Source organism: Acipenser ruthenus, chromosome 3 (assembly GCF_902713425.1).
Source record: "Acipenser ruthenus chromosome 3, fAciRut3.2 maternal haplotype, whole genome shotgun sequence".
NCBI lineage: Eukaryota > Metazoa > Chordata > Actinopteri > Acipenseriformes > Acipenseridae > Acipenser > Acipenser ruthenus.
Genome location: NC_081191.1, coordinates 10,918,781 through 10,939,421, shown reverse-complemented (window position 1 = coordinate 10,939,421; position 20,641 = coordinate 10,918,781). Strand labels below are relative to the sequence as shown.

The 20,641-nt window shown below is 34.8% G+C and overlaps 1 protein-coding gene and 1 long non-coding RNA gene across 2 annotated transcripts; one reads left to right on the top strand and one right to left on the bottom strand.

Annotated features, from left to right (window-relative positions):
* Window positions 1-2,879: 2,879 nt before the first annotated feature.
* LOC117394869 (uncharacterized) lies at window positions 2,880-20,133 on the bottom strand. Its single transcript, XR_009311559.1, has 3 exons — window positions 20,020-20,133; window positions 18,230-18,622; window positions 2,880-3,255 (listed from the first exon to the last, which is right to left on the bottom strand). It is a non-coding gene; the product is annotated as an uncharacterized LOC117394869 (long non-coding RNA).
* On the top strand, window positions 14,466-17,798 carry dlx6a (distal-less homeobox 6a). Its single transcript, XM_033993528.3, has 3 exons — window positions 14,466-15,066; window positions 15,940-16,133; window positions 16,550-17,798. Exons 1-3 carry the CDS (start codon window positions 14,757-14,759, stop codon window positions 16,796-16,798), a joined length of 753 nt encoding a protein of 250 aa, XP_033849419.2. The 5' UTR covers window positions 14,466-14,756; the 3' UTR covers window positions 16,799-17,798.
* Window positions 20,134-20,641: the final 508 nt, after the last annotated feature.

The window sequence follows — 20,641 nt, the reverse complement described above, 5'->3', positions numbered from 1 at the left end:
CGCCCTCTGCGGGCTGAAACCAAAATAAGTTTCTAATAAAACTGGGCACCTGTGCGGTGTTTTCAGCCTCATTTCTGTCTCCTGTGTCAGTGAATTACCCACCACCCTTCCACAGCGCGCTGCAATTACGCCCTCCCAGGAGGACTGTTCTCCCTCAATGGAGCCTTGATATTGTACTGAGGCTCTCACGAAGGCCCAGTTTGAGCCCATATACTCCATAGAGTTGAAGTACCTATCTATGAAGACAGCCTTCCTCGTGGCTATCACCTCCGCAAAGCGGGTCAGTGAACTGCAGGCGATGTTGGTGCACAGCTCCTGCATGCGTATTTGGGACAATGGCAGCAGGGTGTTACTGCGCAGTGCTCACCAACCCTGCTTTCCTCCCCAAGGTGATCACAGCATTCCACATCAAACAATCTGTGGAACTGGAGTCTGTCCATCCACCCCTGTTTTCTTCAAGGGAGGATGAGAGATTGAATTTCCTCTGCCCGGTGCGGGCATTGAGATGCTATGTGCATAGGACAAGAGCTCTACATCATTCTGACCAGCTCTAACACGGGACATGGATCCTAGAACAGCCCCTCTCTAAGCAGTGTCTGTCACGTTGGATTGTGGACATAGTCTTGACTGCGTAGGAAAAAAATCTAGCCTTAGGAGGCTGTGTGGTCCAGTGGTTAAAGAAACAGACTTGTAACCAGGAGGTCCCCGGTTTAAATCTCACCTCAGCCACTGACTCATTGTGTGACCCTGAACAAGTCACTTAACCTCCTTGTGCTCCGTCTTTCGGGTGAGACGTAGTTGTAAGTGACTCTGCAGCTGATGCATAGTTCACACACCCTAGTCTCTGTAAAGTGCCTTGTATAAAGGTGTCTGCTAAATAAACAAATAAATGGATGGTGCTGGCTTGCCCCCACCTGGAAGGGTAGCCGCACACTCCACTAGGGAGTTGGCTACATCTTGGGCCCTCTTCAGAGGGGCCTCACTGTCTGATATTTGTACTGTGGCTAGCTGGGCTACGCCGCATACTTTCTCCAGGTTCTACCGCCTTAATGTGGTAGATCCTACCCTGCCTTCATTAGGCACGAAGGTCCTTGAGGGTGTAAGCTCAAATTCTGATGCGTCCCTCATATGTTGTCGTTCCTTCTCCCTCGCAATGGCTCTGGTATACATTATTCCATACATAATATAATTGGTGGTTGTCTTCGAATTGAAAGGGAATGTTAGGTTACTTCCGTAACCCTGGTTCCCTGAAAGAGAAGATGACCACCAACTGCAAGGTTCGCATCAGTCACCCTCATGGGTTCGATGTAAAAAGAGAAATGGCTTCCTCAAGATGACTTTTAATCCCTCGGTGGGCGGGACCGAGTGCGTCACCCCAGGAAGGGGCTTATCGGCAGCTCTGATATAAAGAGCTCAGCAATACCTACCCAATGGGCAGGCATATCGCATACATAATGTCATTGGTGGTCGTCTTCTCTTTCAGGGAACCAGGGTTATGGTAAGTAACCTAACTTTTTTACAGGTCAGACATTGCTTTTATATGATGTTACTTGGAAAAGTACAAATTATACGCTTAAAATGTTTTGCATTCTGGAATTTAAAACATACCTGTATAGAGTCGAGTTAGACCTGAGAACACTGGATCTATATGTTGAAAGAAGAATACCCTTGGAATTCACCAGTTTTTATTCCTTCCTTACAATACCAAAAATAGTTGTAAAAAAATCTAGCCTCAAGAAACCTAAAATGTAATTTTAAAAAGACCCAAGCTAATTATTATGAGAGACCTCCACAGGGTATATTCAATTGATCTAGACAATGTTTAAATAAATAATAAAGGGCCCAAGGTTATGAAGATCAAATACCCAACAGTGCATGCTAGTCTCTTCAGTTTATTTATACAATATGAAAAAACTCGGGATCATATTTTCATGATTTAAATGATGGTGTTGTTTAGATCCACCACTGTTTAGATCAATTGAATAGACCCCTAAGATTTCCAATAGCTGTGTCTCCTATGAATTATGTGAGTATAATTTTAATCTTAAATTCATTTAAGAAGGTAGGACTTTTGACTGTTTGATGTATTTTCTGCTAAAAAATGTATGTGATTTCAAGTTTTTATCTAATTTGGAATACTGTATTTGTAAAGACATTTAATAAATAGAAGGCCAGATTTTCATTTACTTTAGTCTTTAATTACCATCTTTTTTAAAAAGGAGAATGCTCCCCATTAATGTTACAATATAGCGCTCTTCATAGTGGACTACCATCACAAAACACTTTACAGAGGTAGGCTTACAATAGGACATTGATTTAGGATGGAGCACAAGGAGGTTAAGTGACTTGCTCAGGGTCACACGGCAATAGTCAGTGGCAGAGGTTGGATTTGAACCGGTAACCTTCTGGTTATAAGCTTTGGACTTTGACCACTGGACCACACTGCCTCCTGAATGATAAATAAACACCTTCACAGTGCTTATGATACCTTGAATTTCATTTGTTAGATGATTGGTTTTAGTTTTGTACCACCAACAGGAGTTTTTCTTTTAAAAAAAATAGGAGTTAATTAAAAACTGGTAACTCTTTGAAAAAGACAAGCGCAAAAAAGCTATAGCTGGCAGTATTTGTATGATTGCTTGGTATTTACTATTCAACCTCCAAATCTATGTTACAGGGCAAACCAACAGAGAAAATTAAGGAGTCTTTTGTACTTTAGCAGAATTTTTACATAAGCAACCGAGTACACAACCTCAGTGTCCTCATAGCTAGTTATGGCCATGATTGCACCCCACAACTGCCAAATATCAGTTTGGTTCAGGGTGTATGAATGCATATTTAGAAATGTCATTTTACAGTTGTTATTTAAGAAAATGGAATGGAATCAGCATTGTGGTTTATTGTTGAATAACCTACATTTGAGTTTGGATGGCAATAAAATGCATACATAATACAGTAAAATACATGCATTTTCAAATCTTTACATATTCAGCTGACAAGAGATTGAAACAAAAAATCAGTTTAGATGTCCATTGACACATATATAAAAAAAAGGGCAACCAATTTCAAAGTAATGCAGCTAAAAAGAGTGTAATTTGATCCATTGGGACACATGTGGATCTAAAGCCATCCCTTGGAAAATTCAACATGATTGATCTTCCTGCGATGAAACACCTATTATTAGCACAAGTCTAATAGCACCAGGATGGCTCTGCGGGTTCTGAATGTGACTTCTCTGACCATCTTTCACTGCGGCTGTAGGAGAAAAAATTATTAAAGCACTGAATCAATAGATTGAATTGAAGTGTATTACATGACCTTTGTGTCTATTACTGCTTCAACAGCGACATGCTCTCCAACAGTTTATATATGTTTAATACGTTGGGATTTTTGTAGTTTGGTTTCTAGTTTACACCTTCTAAAACCAGTTAAATATTTCATTTCAATATTTGAGATGAAATAGCCTTTACTCTTCAAATACATACTGCAATTTGTGGAACACAGAAATTATTAAATTAAAAAATTGGTAAGTTACATGTTTCTTGTAAGAAGATGTTTTTACTTTTTTTTGGATGATATTTGTATATGTTAACTAATAGGTAAGAAACTATTGAGTCACTTGATAATATGATATTTAATTAAAATCATTTTGAATTGGTGTGTGTTTGTTTAAGAAAGCCACTGTTCTTTATTACAATTTTCTATATCCTCACATATGTTTAAGGAATTAAGGAATAGCCACAGTTTGTTTTGGTTTTGGCTGTTTGTGTATTCCTGAAACACCTTATTGCATTAACTTTAACAAGGATAGATAAACAGGAGTATGTAGGGAATATTGCCTGTTCTACAGAATACTGTAGTTATAGTGATTACACGGTCCATTTGGTCAAAATGGGTATTTTTAATAGTAAAAGAACAACTATTCTGCATGCAATCTACCCCAAGGATTAGGCTCCAGTTAATAACCTGGTCAAAGAAACACTGCTACCAAAGGAAAGATCCATGCAAAGGATTATTTCCACAGCACTTGCTATCTTCATGGTGATCTGATTTCTACTGTGATCACTTTTGGAGATCAAAGACAGATTACCAATATTCTGCATTTGTTAAATTGTACACATCAAAGCTCATGGGGCTGTAGGTAATTACATTCCTTTCCTATATGCAATAACACCATACGCAATATAAATATTATTGGGAAAAAAGGTTATACATTAGATCTATTATTATGGCAATATTTATGATGTTAACCCTTTAATGTACAACCCAGATGCTGCGTTTTGCAACAGTGCACCATAATTATTTTGTGCTAGTAATGTCTTGTTAAATTTCCATTCATGCTACAGCACTGCCATTAAGTTGCACAACCGTAGGAACACTCACTGACATAATGCATTTTATTTAAAGTCGCTCAAACAGAAAGCAAGTACATAGTTTACAAATGGTTTACAAAAATATAAATATAGCCAGTGTCTTAATGTATTCAGCAACTTTGAAGACACCAAAGTGTGAAAGACAACAAGATCAGATTTTTTGTTATGATGAAAACAGCTGCTATTTTACTGGTAAGAGAAAAAAACTATTATTAGTATTCATAATAATAATAACAAATTCAATGTTGTTAGCTTGTGAACTTTATAATAGTTTTACACCACAGGGATATTTTTGTATTTACATAATAATTATAAAAGGTTTTTAGCTAAAGGAGAAAACAGGGGTGTAACACTACATTTCTTTCCAGTATCCCAATTGCAACTGATTTCCAAGCCTATATGGTTGAAAATAGAGCGAACCATCAGGTGCAATACATAAATAAAGGAGGGCCTCCTGACTGTCATTAGAACAAACGATTTTCCAGGGGAACAGCTGGTGACATACTGTTAATGTTACCTACTGGTGAACTAAGTCTTACAAAAAGAATGTGGCGTACTGATTATTTGTATTTTTCAATAAATATGTACATTTCATTAATCTTGCAAAATACAATAGACCATACTAAAATAGTCTTAGTGTAGTAATATGTCATTTTCTGGTTTATATTTTAGGGGTAGCCTATTGAGGTAATTTCAAAATAGCCAAGGGTCTTTGAAGTCTCCCACAGTCCTCTTATTTCAAAGTGTTGATTACAAGCCATGGCATTCGGAAAGAAAAACAAAATTCTAAGAATAAAAATGAAAAAGGTGTATTATAAGAAAATCTGTTTAGTCCCCTTTGTTTACTGCTGGATTTTTTCATTTTACTAATTCTTTTGAATGGCTTTCAAACTGGAAAATGGAAATGTTGCTCTTGCCCTCTATTTCAGCAGCAGTGTCCTGGCAACAGAGCAATTTTCTATCATCAAGGATAAATGGCATCGAACAGAACTTTCTGGTAAAAAAAAAAAAAAGGTTTAGCCCAAGAAGCCCATGATTGCTGCCCTTCCTGTCTGTCACCTCTTTACAAAATACTCTCCTAAAAACCTGAGCTGCATGCTGTCAGAGCTAATTATGTCTTACAAAGTTAAGAAAAATAACTACAAAATCTGTTTTCATGTGTTCAACATGTTAGATGCAGCAAGCATTTACATTTTTAGTACAGCAAATATCTTAGTTTGGTTTATTAGAAATTAAAACCACAACCTATACTAAATAGCAATGCCATTTAGTGGACACCCCCTCACCCACCTCCATCAATAGAAACACCTCATTATCAACACACACACCTTAAAATATTGCTATTTTCAAGATTAAACCATAAGTCATGGGCCTATTGTCTGATTAAACCTGTCCAAACGGGCTAATAGTATTAGAACGTTACCATACTACACCCCTTTGTATCAGACAGGACACCTTACCATGCAATATATAAAAATAGAACTGAAACCACCACGTGTATGTACAGATCTCAGACACTTGTGCCACGCAATAACAATTGACAGTAAATAATAATAATAATAATAATAATAATAATAATAATAATAATAATAATACCATATATTGTGAACATAATGCACTTTTGTTTGATGCGTATATAATTAAACATATAAGGATTGCTTTTAAAAAATGTTAATTATGCCACATTTACCATATGTATGTCTATTCTTTTGGAGTGACAAAACAGAAAGAAATTATTTGAGTACTCATTCTACAAACGGTAAAAACAAACAAAAAAAAAACAATCCCAGACACCACCTCCAAAGGGCGCATAGGAAGATAAACCCAGAACTGGGATGAGGTACAAATATTGTATTATTTGCTAATTTAGCAGACGCCTTTATCCAAGGCGACTTACAAATATTCGACTCTGCACAGCTGTTAAGAAAATTGCTGCTCATTTAAAAAAGGGCAAAACTGACTAGAGCAATTCCACATAAGACAGTATTACAAGTATCAAAATAGTAAGACTTTTCCAACATTTCTGTACATAGCTTACCTCAGGCGACAACATGCATAGGGTTTTAAACACTGTATATTAATGATTAATATCTGCTAAATAATAATAATAATAATAATAATAAATAAGGTATATGTTTGATTTTCCTAACCATACACATTAAAGTTGTATTAATTAAAAGGTGTATTGCACATCAAAATGAAGCCTCTTGCTATTCTTCCATTATGTTGCTTCTATGGTTATTGTTGAACTGTCCTTGTACATCATAGTATATATTAATAAATAGCGATTATATATATATATATATATATATATATATATATATATATATATATATATATATATATATATATATCTCCGGTCAAGTTATTCAAGTGGCAGACTAGAAACTTGTTTTCAATCAGGGATTTGTGATCAAGTGTGCAACTCCAAAAAAAGAAAATCAGCATTTTAAATTATATCCAGTTTATGTAAACACTGTACACAAAATAATGACAAAAAGAAGCAATGTGTATCTTCCAGATCCAGATGCGTAACAAAAATGGCCAACACAACCCTTTACATAAATCATATACATTGGACCACCTATGTTTACTGGAGTAAAACGAACACATGAGAAGCAACTCATTTATGGTTAGAGACCATCTTACCTAGTCTAGTATACACTTTTAATTTGGATTTGAATGGCAAACCAAGCAAAAACATTAGAATAAACATATTGCACATGCACATTGAATTAAATTACATTGTCAAGCAAACGAACAAACAAAATAATGAAGTACGTCGCTTTTTTGTGCACAATTTGGCAACCCATAGGTAGGGATACCTGCAAGGACAGTGATGTCAACAATATTACAATCTAACAGTCATTACAAAAAACTATAATTGCAGATAATGATATTATTAAGTTGTATCACCATGGTTACAGTTTTTAGTGTAGGTCTGGAGCTTGTTTCTATGCATTGTGAGATCGTAAGTTCAAAAAGGTCTTTAGGCCTTTCAACCAGTTATCGACCTGCTATTTCAATCAGTTATATCTCATGTTTCCATATTCCAGTCGAATCGTAGTTGGTGTCGTGTTTCAATATGACAGGTAGGCTAGCAAATTTCACCGCCAAGTCTGAAAATACATGATGCAACACAAGGAATGTAATTTGAATGATCTTGGAAATTACATGTGCATAATGATTAGTTATATAGGAGACATCCTATATGTTTAAGTGTCCTAACACCCCATTTTCTATCTAATTTATGCTGTTGGGCTATGCAATTGTATATATTCCCATGTAATGTACACGTTGGAACTGCAGCATAAACACAGCATTGTGTTAGGTACTAACATACAGTGTATATATATATATATATATATATATATATATATATACACACACACACACACACACACACACACACACACACACGTATATATATATATATATAATGCGCCTACTTATTAAGGGAAATTGTGGGTTGTTAGGAGAAAGGACAGAATAATCAGCAACAAAAAGAAAACATTAGGCCTATACTAACAGAGCTAGCTTACATATACTGCAAAAGTACACATTAATAAGGACTTTAAAAAAAATTAACAACCGTGCAACGTTTTCCTCAAAGAATGAAAAAGACTGAACATTGCAAATAAAATACATGCTGCTAGCGAACATGGGATCAAGCTGCAAAAAAAAAAAAAAAAAAGCGGACACGTTATATTGCAGCTTGACACGCACCCCTCCAAAGATTTTTTTTTTTTAATTAATAAATAAAAGAAGGAGACGTGAGTGCGAAAAAACAGGCGGAGCCAACCTCAGCCTGGTACACACTCTCCGCAGAAGGAGGGGGTCGTTGGAACAGGGACGTTATATATTCTCCCTGTTCAAGCGGTTTACTATAATTTCTTGATCAGAAGCCATGTCAAACATACTGCGCACACATCTTCCGATACCTTCTGTTGCTGTAACTGTCTCAATCTTACAGTATAAAGCAGAGCAGCCATGTTTCTCAAAGTTCAGTGAGGGAAATGACTGTGGTCCTCCTGTCGTATTATATACGCCAGGTAAATTGGTGTCGGTGGAATATGACAGGTAATATGACCAAGTAGTTTGCGCAACGCTACTTCTATCATATATTCACCCAAATTCGTATTATATTTATACTACGTCGTATTGGTATATAGAAACGAACCCATGTTATTTTTGGGCCCAGTTTATGAATTCCATGATAACCATTGTGTTGCCCTTTCAAAAGCACTTCCATACATATCATATTGAAGATAAGACAAGTGGCTATCCTGAAACCCATTATATGTACAAGAACATTGGAATATTAGAGCTAAATTCATACAGTTCCTTTGGGAATAATTAAGAAACAACCAAACAACTGTTTATTGTTTTCTGTAAGGGCCAGATTTATAAAAGATCTGTAATAAACAACTTAGTCATAGGCCTACTCCTTAAATGAACCATATGAAATATTATACCAATCTCATTAATAGTTTGATTCTTGTTTCACAAACATCGGGCACATGTTAGTGTTAAGGCCTTAATAAATTGGAAGACAGTGAGACAGTCATAATATAAGTACAGTTTTAAAATATTTCGATATTTGTGCCAATGTATTATGTACTACGCAACTTTGATAACTAATGCTAAAAACAATGCATCTGCATCTGTACCCCAGTTTACAGCTATTTTATTTTTCGCAAAGCATATGTCTGCAATTTGCCCACTTCAAATTTAACGTAGCACACCGGGCCCCTGGACGTGCCATTTGAAACACAAGCAAGTGCCTGTTTGTCTTTTGTTTTCTATGGCATTCAAATATAAGCAATATTTTAAGTTAATGCGCTGAACCTTGCTATCTCACCAGAGAAAGGACTTGAAAGCCTTGTACACATCTCTGTTTTCAATCGGAAGTTTACAATTAACACTTGCTGCTGGGTGGGGCATTTGCATTAATACGCATGCAACGTTTTAATTACATCTGATAATCTTTATGATAGTGTCTAGCTCTCTGCGGATCTAATTCTGATATTTATTATGTTGGCCCATGTTACAATATTGAAAGCTGCGTGTGTGATCCAGCTGCAGTCATTTTTCTTGCCACTTCCTTCACACTGTCGGGTTGGGAAGCCATTGACGCCTGCAAGTCTGTCATAGAACTGGTGGGTTTGAACTCCAGTAAAAGCTACTTTTCACTTTTAGACCGGACTGCCAAGCTTTAAGCCCAAATAACTCCCAGAAATAGAGTTCCAGATTCAAGGAGGCGGTGTGGCTTCCCATACAATCCAACAAATGACTGCAGAGGGAATGACCACAGAATTTCAGACTCTTGGAAGAATGAATGTTATTTGCATAAAACATGTCAACTTTCAAATGTTATGACCAGATTTCAGGAAAGCCTGCAATATAAATGGCAAATGTATTGTGAACTATTTAGAATGTGTCAAAGTCTTGGGATTCAACTAGTGTTTATTAAATATTATTGTGCAAAATTATTAAAGTTTTAAACAAATATCAGATCATAACTTTTCCCTCGTCAAATTAAACTGACAAACCGGTGAGCCCTGAGTTGTACTTTTATCAAATATGGCTTGAAAATTTACATTTGAGATTTTTTTTTATTTGTTTTTTTTAAATGGTTCAAATAATTGGTTGTGTGTTTATGCTATAAACATATTAAATCAAGGACTGTGTGCGAATGCAGTCCTTTTAAAATATTTTGACTTTTCTTTTGGTGAGATAAACCAATTCACATATATTACATCAAGAAAGAAATAATTTAAAATTACAGTATTTAACATGAATAAAAAATAAATAGCTTCAAAATGTGTGTATATATATATATATATATATATATACATATATATATATATATATATATATATATATATGAATTATATGCCTCTCTAGTTCAATTGTGTATATCTTTGCATAGTCACACCATAGTAATTTAAACGTTTTATCACACATTTGTTTTCTTGACTGAAGATAAAGAACATATACAACAATGGAAGTCACTTTATAAATGCTATGGAATAAAATATAGTTAGGATATGCTAATGAAACGTTTGAAAAACGGCAAACGTTGGTCTGTTCATTACATAATAAAAAACAAAGCAACGTTATTATTCTGTTACAACACCTGTGGTTGGCGGTGTAATATTGTATTGGAGCAGGGTCGTTTGCATTTTCTATTGCACGTTAAACACATACTAGTCAGTCAGTCAGACAGACAGACGGGGGACAGACAGGGGGACATTCAAGAAAACACCTTATACAGTTATGTTTTATAAAATAATAATAATAATAATAATAATAATAATAATAATAATAATAATAATAATAATAATAATAATAATAATTTATTATTATTATTATTATTATTATTATTATTATTATTATTATTATTTATTTCTTAGCAGACGCCCTTATCCAGGGCGACTTACAATTGTTACAAGATAATAATAAAATACTAGGTTGACAGTATATAGCCTAATTGATTATATTATATTCCACTTTTTTTACAAAACGTATTTTAAGTATGTTATTTGTTTATGGATTATTTGCAACAGTATATATATATATAGAGAGAGAGAGAGAGTTTTACTGTGTATGACGTTCTTGAAAAGCAGGCAAAAGTATTATATGATTTTTTAATAAAACTATTTATTCATATATCGATGCTCTATTTATAATGCATTCGCAAAACATCAAAAAATAATAATAAAATAAAAATAAAATAAATTGAAGTCTGCATCTCCTAAACATAGATTGTGTTGTGTCTGTAGGTCTACTGATGTTATTTCATGTTTCAGATTAATCATATTTACAATTGGACTAAATCAGCGTCAGAGACAGGGTTTTAGTTTTGGAAAATTAAGGATTGTTTTGCTGTGCACTCGAGAACAATGCAAAAGATTCTGCTGGCTAATATTTATAGAATTTAGTTTAAATGATGCCGATCTGTGTTGGGGATTAAAAGAAAAAAAAATCAAATGACTGCGTGCACAAATCTTGACAACTTCATTTAAATACGCGCACACTTTATTGTATTAAACAGATTTCTTTCACCTGGAATCTGTTATCCCTCGTTTCGTCACCATTTCATTGGATTTGTGACATGTGTCTGATGTCTCTCCTGCAGTTGAAGTTTGATGAATTCCAGGGCATTTGTTTTTCTTTACTTTTAAGCAATAGTCATATCAAACATACAGACCATTTGCTAAAGAGAACATACTTTAGCCTAATCTGCAGAAATGAGTTTCGTCGTTTTTTTTTTTGTTTTTTTTGTTTTTTTTTAAAAAGCATACTTTAGCTAAACGAAAACTAATGACTGGACACTAATAGCCTGCTAATTTACACATTGCCGTTCATAATTAGTTTTCCCTCACGAGATTTATTCTATAAACAAAAAGCAAATTAAAAAAAGGTATGCCGATATCTTTATTTTCTTGAAAACACAGATCATTTGTAGCCTATGACAAGTCTCTTGCTTTATATATATATATAAATCATACGTACACCTCAGCGTGCTTGCAGTTTGTGCAATCACGCACCTGCCATTCTGTTTCCATATGCCAGTTTCCAGATACCTGCATGAAACCCATGTTTAGAATACTAAAAGTCAATCACGACCCATTGGTTTTCTAAGCGGGGAAAAAAACACCGCTCCACAAAATGTCTTTATTCCAACAATAGGTACCTTCTCATATTTACTCGAAAGTGCGAGATGGGCAGTCATTAACTACGGGATAGATACCTTCTGGCTAAAGAAAGCCCTACTTTAATTAAGAACACAAAACCTTGGGGTTATGTAAATGCACAAAATCCTTTGATTTACTTACTTATATAAATCTATCAAAAGGTATGATTTAAGAAAGACACTAGCTTTCTAACGAGAAGGGGGGGGGGGAGAGAGGTATATTGCTCTCTCTCTCTCTCTCTCTCTCTCTCTCTATAGATAGATAGATAGATAGATAGATAGATAGATAGATATCATGATGAGCAAACTATAAACTGAATCTTGTTAATCAAATAAATTAATTAAATGTTAATTATTACAATAAAAGATATCAGGCTCATGTTGATTTCAAAATGTTTACTATAATCAATGCTTAACCAAATGACAACCTAGTTTGACAAGAATATGTTAGAATCACATCTAAAATATTTGTATTAATGTACTACTGTTAAACATGTTTTTATCCACTTCTCTTAAGAAAGATAAGCGCGAGGACAATTCGCTTTCATGTTGCACTTTTCAGACCTCGTGTTCTCAATCCAAACCAGCGGTGTATATAATATGCTCAGTAGTTTAAAACAAACAAACAAGTAAATAGTTTAAAAAAAATAAAAATAGTGCTGCCAATGATTGCTCAGTCGGGCGAGTATTAAAATAAAAACAAACTGCAAAAGCTTTCTGTCTGTTTCATTCAATGTCGATTATATGGATCTGGTTTCTCTCTCGCGTGTTAAACTGGAACCCAAGTTAAAGAAAGGATAGCATGTCTGAGTCTTTAAACTCTATTCAGACTTACTGAACCGACTCAACAGGCTGTGCAGAAATCTTAACAAATGATCTCGTTGGATATTTCTTCCACACAAGAACAAAAGCCCAAAGTTTAGCCAACAATACACAGACCGGCAATGCATGCTATCGTCGACCGCATATTTACTTCAGAAGGTGTTATGTTTGTATAGGATTTGAAGAAATAAACACGATTGTAAAGAGGTAAGTATTATGTATGTTTGTTATTTATTTTAATATGGGCGAATAAAGAAATAACAAATAGATATTAAAAAATACTGTACCAAAACCTTTATAATCAGACCTACCTTATTTGGTAGCGTCCCAAACAGCTCCAAATGATACCCTATTTTTTCCGACTTTTGCTGGGAGATAACAAAAAGAAAACGTTTTCAAAATGAAGACTTAACGCTTTTCTGTTGTGCAGTGTAAATGTTTTCGCTTTAGTCCACCTTGGGAAATGGTTGTCCTGGCTAGCTGTGCAGTTTTAAATCCCTCAGTAAATAACCCCAATAATAATAGCAAGGATGAAGTTCTTTTAGAAAGGGAGAAAATTGAAACTAAACGCTGCATTTAGACAACCATTTTTGATAAGGGGATAATTGAAGCGACACTAGTGTATAATTAGAGGATAATTTATGCTATATCCACTTTTTATTCCACCTCCCAAAATAAACCCAGTCCATAATCATTACAGGCAAATTGTTCTGAATTTTATAGCAGCAATTTGAATAAAGTGCGGCAGTTAATCAGAGGAGATTTGTGTATCCCTAATTGCAACCATAATTACCTCTTCCCACCATTTAAAAATAAATGAAACCCGCATTATTATTTTTTTTAATAATTGTGTTGACAATAAAATAAAATCCTCTGAATTGTGAATTAAGAGACTATTAAATGGCTAAGGTACTTTGCATTGATCATTTATATTGTGATCAAGATTTGCCAAACCGCTAACCGCACATATGATTTACATATATTTTAAAGTTTAACAGACGCTTATGTTAAAGGGAAAAATGTGATGCTGACAGTTCTTCAAGGATCCACTCTGGTGACACGTGTTTGGTTTATTTAGACTTTCACATATGTTGAATGAATTAGCTTTATGAAGTTTTTAAATTTAATTTATTTTAGTCTGTTGTAGCCAAAAAATGTCATGATATATCCTACATATGTCTAAAAGTTTCTTGCAGATCACGCGCCATTTGCTCGGAGGATAAAAATAATACATTCTGACTGTATCTGAATACATTTTTATCAGTATGAGTTCTGTTGTTCAAATATATCAACACTATGCTGTTTTACGACATTGCCGTTAAGACAATTTTGTTGCATAATCGCGATGCAAAATAATATATATATATATATATATATATATATATATATATATATATATATATATATATATATATATATATATATATATAATTTTATTTTTTTTCTTAAAATCTAGCTTTAGTTAGCCTACGATGGGAGCTGGTTAGGTTAACACACTGTGGAGTCTCCGGTAGAAGCTTAGTGCTGATGACGTCGGGGTTGAATGACCAATCGGAAGGCGCTGCCCTTTGGAGACAAACCATTCGACTTGTGGTGTCTGCATCAAGTCTGAACGCAGAGGCTCAATTTTAGCAGAATCCACTTTAAAATCTCTGCCTTAACTCCAGCATACCTGCCAAAACAAGCTGGAATTTGAGAAGCAAAAGATCCATTGATTTTTGGAGTTAAAAAGGCTATAGTATATCTTCTCTGCAAAAAGACCAAACAAACAAACAAACAAAAAAAAAACTAAAATAAGGAAGAGAAACAGAGAAGCCATTTGGAATAGAGTGAGGATAAGTGCTCTCGAAGCAGAAACATTGATGATGACTATGACTACGATGGCTGACGGTCTGGAAGCCCAGGACTCGTCCAAGTCTGCTTTCATGGAGTTTGGTCAGCAGTCCCACTCACAGCAGAGCTCCCCGTCCATGGCAGCCAGCCACTACCCGCTTCACTGCCTGCACTCTGTGTCTCATTCTCACCACCAGCACGATAGCTCCCCGTATTCTGGTACGAATTCTTACAACAGATCGCTACCTTACCCCTACGTGAGTCATTCCCACCACAGCCCCTACATGCCATCTTACCACAATAACAGTACTGCCAGCCAGACACGGTTAGACGACACAGGTAAGATCAAATGTATTTGCATTGCTTCGCTTTTTCACTTCTCTTTAAAACGTAAACACCAGCATTTCAGTTGCCGGAAAAAAAAAAAGGTTTTTATTTAATAACGTCTGTTCTTGTATTGCGTTCCGTTTTAAACATATCAGCATTATGTATTAGGCTACCACTTTGAAATGTCGTATTGTAACATGTTAAATGGCCGTGCCTTATTATCCATTATTTGTAAAACTAAGATCTGTTACTATCACTATCACTTTTTTTAATTATTTTGTTTTACGTAGCTTATGGCTTATGTTGTTGTTATTGTTGTTGTTGTTGTTGTTGTTGTTGTTGTTAGTAGTCGTAGTAGTCGTAGTAGTATTATATCGATTTGTTCACTTACCTGTGTGAACAGTGACAGTTATGAATTATTACTATAACCCGTATCAGTTTTTTTTTAAAATATGCAATTAGCATTTAATTGACCTACTTACAGTTATGTCATTGCATGAGATTTTACAAGAAATGCAGTGCATGTCGTGGTACAATTAAATCCACGTTGACTTTGAATAGAGATAATATTATACTTCTGATTTATTGTGTAACTTCACTTACTTAAACCTACTTGGTAATCCCTAAATTATGGGACTGGCATCACATACGTCAACATCTTTGAGTCCGTTCCCATAGGTGCAGTGTTTTTACATGGAGTTATGGCTTTAGTAGTTATGATAAAAAAGACCACACACACAAATCTACTAATTAATAAACAACATACCAATCTTCCAATAATAAAACTTACAGAATGTTTTTTTTTTTTATGCATCTGGATACTATTTATTGAACATCTCTATATCTCGGTTATGTTTGGGTTGACAAGTCATTTTGCAATTTTAGAACAGCAGAAAACGACAGTGATTGAAAATGGAGAAATTCGTTTTAACGGAAAGGGAAAGAAGATCCGAAAACCGAGGACGATTTATTCGAGTCTTCAGCTTCAGGCTTTAAATCATCGCTTTCAACAAACCCAGTACCTGGCCTTGCCTGAAAGAGCGGAGCTAGCAGCTTCTCTTGGACTGACCCAGACACAGGTAAAGACACGCACCTATCTGTTACTACGACGACGACGACTACTACGACGACTACTACTACTACTACTACTACTACTACTACTACTACTACTACTACTACTAATAATAATAATAATAATAATAATAATAATAATAATAATTATTATTATTATTATTATTATTATTATTACATTTAACATGCAAAGTATCTTATCAAATTCCAATGTAAAAGTCATAAAACTCATATATAACAGGCAAACTACTGACTCGTGTGTTAATGAACAACTTCAGGCGCATATGTGTGGATCCATGTTTGACATTATATATATATATATAAGTTTCCACAAATATATTGATATATTTCATAAATATAATGTATATAAAGGGATATACGCATTATGAATATGGGTGTTATATTTCATGTGTTCTAATTGCAGGTGAAGATATGGTTCCAAAATAAGCGATCCAAATTTAAGAAGTTGCTGAAACAGGGTATTAATCCGCACGACAGCGACCCTTTGCCAGGATCCATGGCCCTTTCGCCCAGGTCACCTACCATCCCGCCTATCTGGGACGTTTCTGCTACCACTAAAGGAGTCAACATGCCCCCTAACAGTTACATGCCCGGTTATTCCCACTGGTACTCTTCGCAACACCAAGATACAATGCAGAGACAAATGATGTGATGTCTTTTGGATTAGTAACTTTAAAACACGTTTCATTTCGGACAATAGTCCTTCATATAGGAGAAATTACATGTACCATACCTGGCTAAAAGGATGTAAGACCCATAAACTAAAACACCTGAAGTACATGAATTTCTGACAGCTTCAACACAAGCAAGTCACATTGCCGCAACCTATACATTTGAACGGGTTTGAACGGGTTAGGTGGTGCACCTATGCGGCACTTCAATGGCAACTTCCCAATGGAACCAAATTTGAAAAATATGACATCTTGTTCCTCAGTGGGGAAACTTAAACTTACGTTTTCTTAAAGGAAGGTGCACCTCTCTAAATGCCAAATCGAATAAGACTTTGCTACAGTTGTATGCCTGAATGATGCGAACAATTTAAAGAAGATAGAGCCTGTCATGTGAAGTCACGATAATAAAGACCCTGAAAAACAGAAGGAAAAAAACTTGAAAGTGTATTGTTCGGAGATGAGCATGGCTGAATTAGTTATACACGGAAGCATTTTACAGACAGTGTGTATGTATATATTGTTGAATTTTAGTTGTATATAATTTATGTTTTATGTCATCTTTCATATATGCAGTAAAAAAAAAAAAAAATCACAAAACGTCCAAGTGTTTTATATTTTAGTATTACTTTACGATGCACTGTAGAATGTTATTTAATTTCTTTTTAATGTTGATTAAAAAATGGTTGAGTTAGGAACAATGGCTCCTACAACTCTTGAACAGTTGCATTATTTAAAATAAATATGGTATATTTGTTTATTTTTGGTTTAACTTAAAAGGTTACAGAACAAAGAAAACGGTGTTGAAAGTGGTGGTTGGTTAATTCATATCCAAAGGTTATAACAGAGAAGGACTTGTTATCAGTGTGTACAGGTTCTCAGTTACCAGTAGGCCTAACTTAAAAATAAATAAATAACTGTCGGCTGGTTTCACAGAATCAGATTAATAGAATAAGACAGTCTGACTAGGTAAAGGGGACATGTGAAACCAGTAATATAACTGATTTGCTTTTCTCTCTATACCAAAACATATAATAGCCTACTGTATAGCCTAACCGGACAATACTTAATTAAAACATATGCCGACCTAATGTTTAAATATAGCCTACTATATAATAAAATAAAATATTCTGGTTATATATGAAACCACTGTCACGTTCTCACTCTGAAGTGGACTTAACCGTGTTTCTGTGGTTGTGATTACAACAAAATGTATCGAATTTCGAGAAGAGTTGAGATTACTCACACTTACAGGGATCAACATCCTTCGCTGTCCAGTCCGAAAAGCGCAAAGGCGCTGTTATTTATGAGCTGTTATGAAGGCGTGCACAACAAAGCTTCTTAATACCATTGGCTCAAAGACCGTTTAAAGAATGACAATCGAACTAATTAGGGACAAAAGAAAGATTACTTACCCAACCTGGCTGATGTTCTCCTATCTATACTAATCTTGTGTTCGGTCTTTGGTGCTTCATGGCCAGTCAATCTTGTCATTTTCTAGCACACTCGTTGCAGTACAGTATTGACAAACTGTTTTTCTTTTCTCTTTTTTCCCCTCTCACTGTGAAATACTGAATGCCAGGCTCCACAGGATTAATTCCGAACAAAGCATCCAGCTGCAGCCCTGTCCATTCTGAAGCTGATATTTAGGACAATTTATGGTTTTTATCCACAAGAAGGTTTTTTCCCCTTTCTCGTAAATGTAGGCATAATTAGGGTAATTTTTGATGTAGCCCGCTGATTACAGCTTTTTTACCGTCAAAGATAATTACCTGTAATTTTCTTCCACTTTTAATACTAAAAGCCATCTTTATTTGGATCCGAGGTAGCAAAGACGAAACAAAAGAGACAAATTATTCAGTTATTCATACACAAATTGCAGAGACGAAGGTCTTATAATTGTAAAGGAAATTATCTGAAATTACAAGGCTGAAAGGGAAAATTGGAACAGCCTTGACAAATGGCAGCTGCTAGCTAATTTCAACTGCTTAACATTTTATTTATTAAATAACTTTTTTTTTTAAATGATACACAAAAATCTGCATTGTAGATTTAACATGATCTTGGTACATTCCATCACGAGGGCTACACCCAATATCTCGATTATCATCGTTTACATTTCGTTTTGACACATTAAGGCATCTTTTTGAACATAGGTCTACAGCCTTTTCATTTTTTGACAGATAGACAAAATACCGTCTTGTTCCTGTTTTCAATATGCTTCTGTGTTTATAATTTTCTTAAACTGCAACCTTCTCGTTGTGCAAATCACTCGATCATTTTTAAGGAATACATATACGTTTATTGTATCAGTTATGTTTAAAATATTACAATCTTTTTGTGTGTGTGTGTGCGTGTGTGAAAATATAGCAACCTTATTGCTAAAGCTGTCCAACGAACCTGTCAGCAGAAGGGTTATTTAAGTAACAACGTAATATGGATAGTCAAATATAACTTAGCAGTATTCTACGGTCGGCCGTCTTTGATACATAATGCAGTAATTGATGTTAAGACATACTGTAGTTTGAAATATTCTACATTGAATGTAACAGCAACTGTGTTCAGATGTTTAATACAAACATGTCACTATTATCTGCAATCAAAACAAATGCTATGTCAATTTTATACATCTATAGAATTAGAATGCATTCCACATACAACAATGTCACACAACATAACATTGGAAAATAAAAAACACGAAACCTTACTTCGCACAAACAATGACTATTCTTTACAAAACCAATCAGGTTTCTTATACAGAAAAAGAGTCACGTAACTCCTCATATGATTCATTCGTGTCCCTGCATACTTTGAAATACCTGTCGACTTCTGCAAGAATAACTTAATATTTCTCTATATGCTGAATTTATCAAATCCAACGACCCTATTTGGACCTACAAACCTATGAAGCGTGTATGTGTGTGTGTGTGTGTGTGTCTATGTGTATATATATATATATATATATATATATATATATATATATATATATATATATATATATATATATATATAATCATAATCATGTAACCGTTCAGTTTATTGTGAGTTGTCTAACCAACCGCTGCTCTAAGCTTATTGATTAGCGTGAGGAAAATGCTCACATATAATTAATACTCATTACAACATTCCAATATCATGTAGTAAAAAATACAGCAATAAAAATAGAAACACAATAGAATAAAATGTAAGAATATTTTAAACTTACCATATTTCCTTTAGGAGTCTTTTAAAGTATATGTATATTATTGAACATATCAATGGCTGAGAAATGTAAACAGGCGCAGATCTATCTTTCTCTGTACTCTTGGTTGAGTGAGCACATCCAGGTGTGAAACTGTTTGCACACCCCAGCACCTCTTATATTGCCAGCAAAATTAGCGGTTATTACTGTCACTGTTTTTATATATATAACATTCTGTAATCAAGTCCTGGCGCATCTTTGCAAATTACAGATAATTGTGAATGTCCAGATTATGATAATAGTCCTGATCCAGCTGGAAGTATAATTATAGTTGAGTGTTACAGCTGAAACTGTCCAGTGGGTCAGACATTATTTAGACCCTATTTTTCTCCGTACAGAAGGGCTTACTGAGTGGAATATGCACAATTGTAATTTAACGGGGCACTCAATAGGTAATGGTATACGAGGGGGGTAAATACAATAAAAAATAAAATAAAAAAAAACATCAAAAGTATAAATAGCAACATCGTGTCTCTGTCGCTTTCGCTTGTGAGATCCTAATATTGCAGCCTGGGTTGTTCTTTTGGGATGCCAACTACTGCAACATATTCCATGGCACATCCAGTTGTTAAAATGACCTAGTAGT

Coding starts and splice junctions, on each gene's coding strand:
- dlx6a (XM_033993528.3), top strand. CDS start 14,757: ATGATGACTATGACTACGATGGCTGACGGTCTGGAAGCCCAGGACTCG. Junction 15,067..15,939: donor GACACGGTTAGACGACACAG/GTAAGATCAAAT, acceptor TTGCAATTTTAG/AACAGCAGAAAACGACAGTG. Junction 16,134..16,549: donor TTGGACTGACCCAGACACAG/GTAAAGACACGC, acceptor TTCTAATTGCAG/GTGAAGATATGGTTCCAAAA.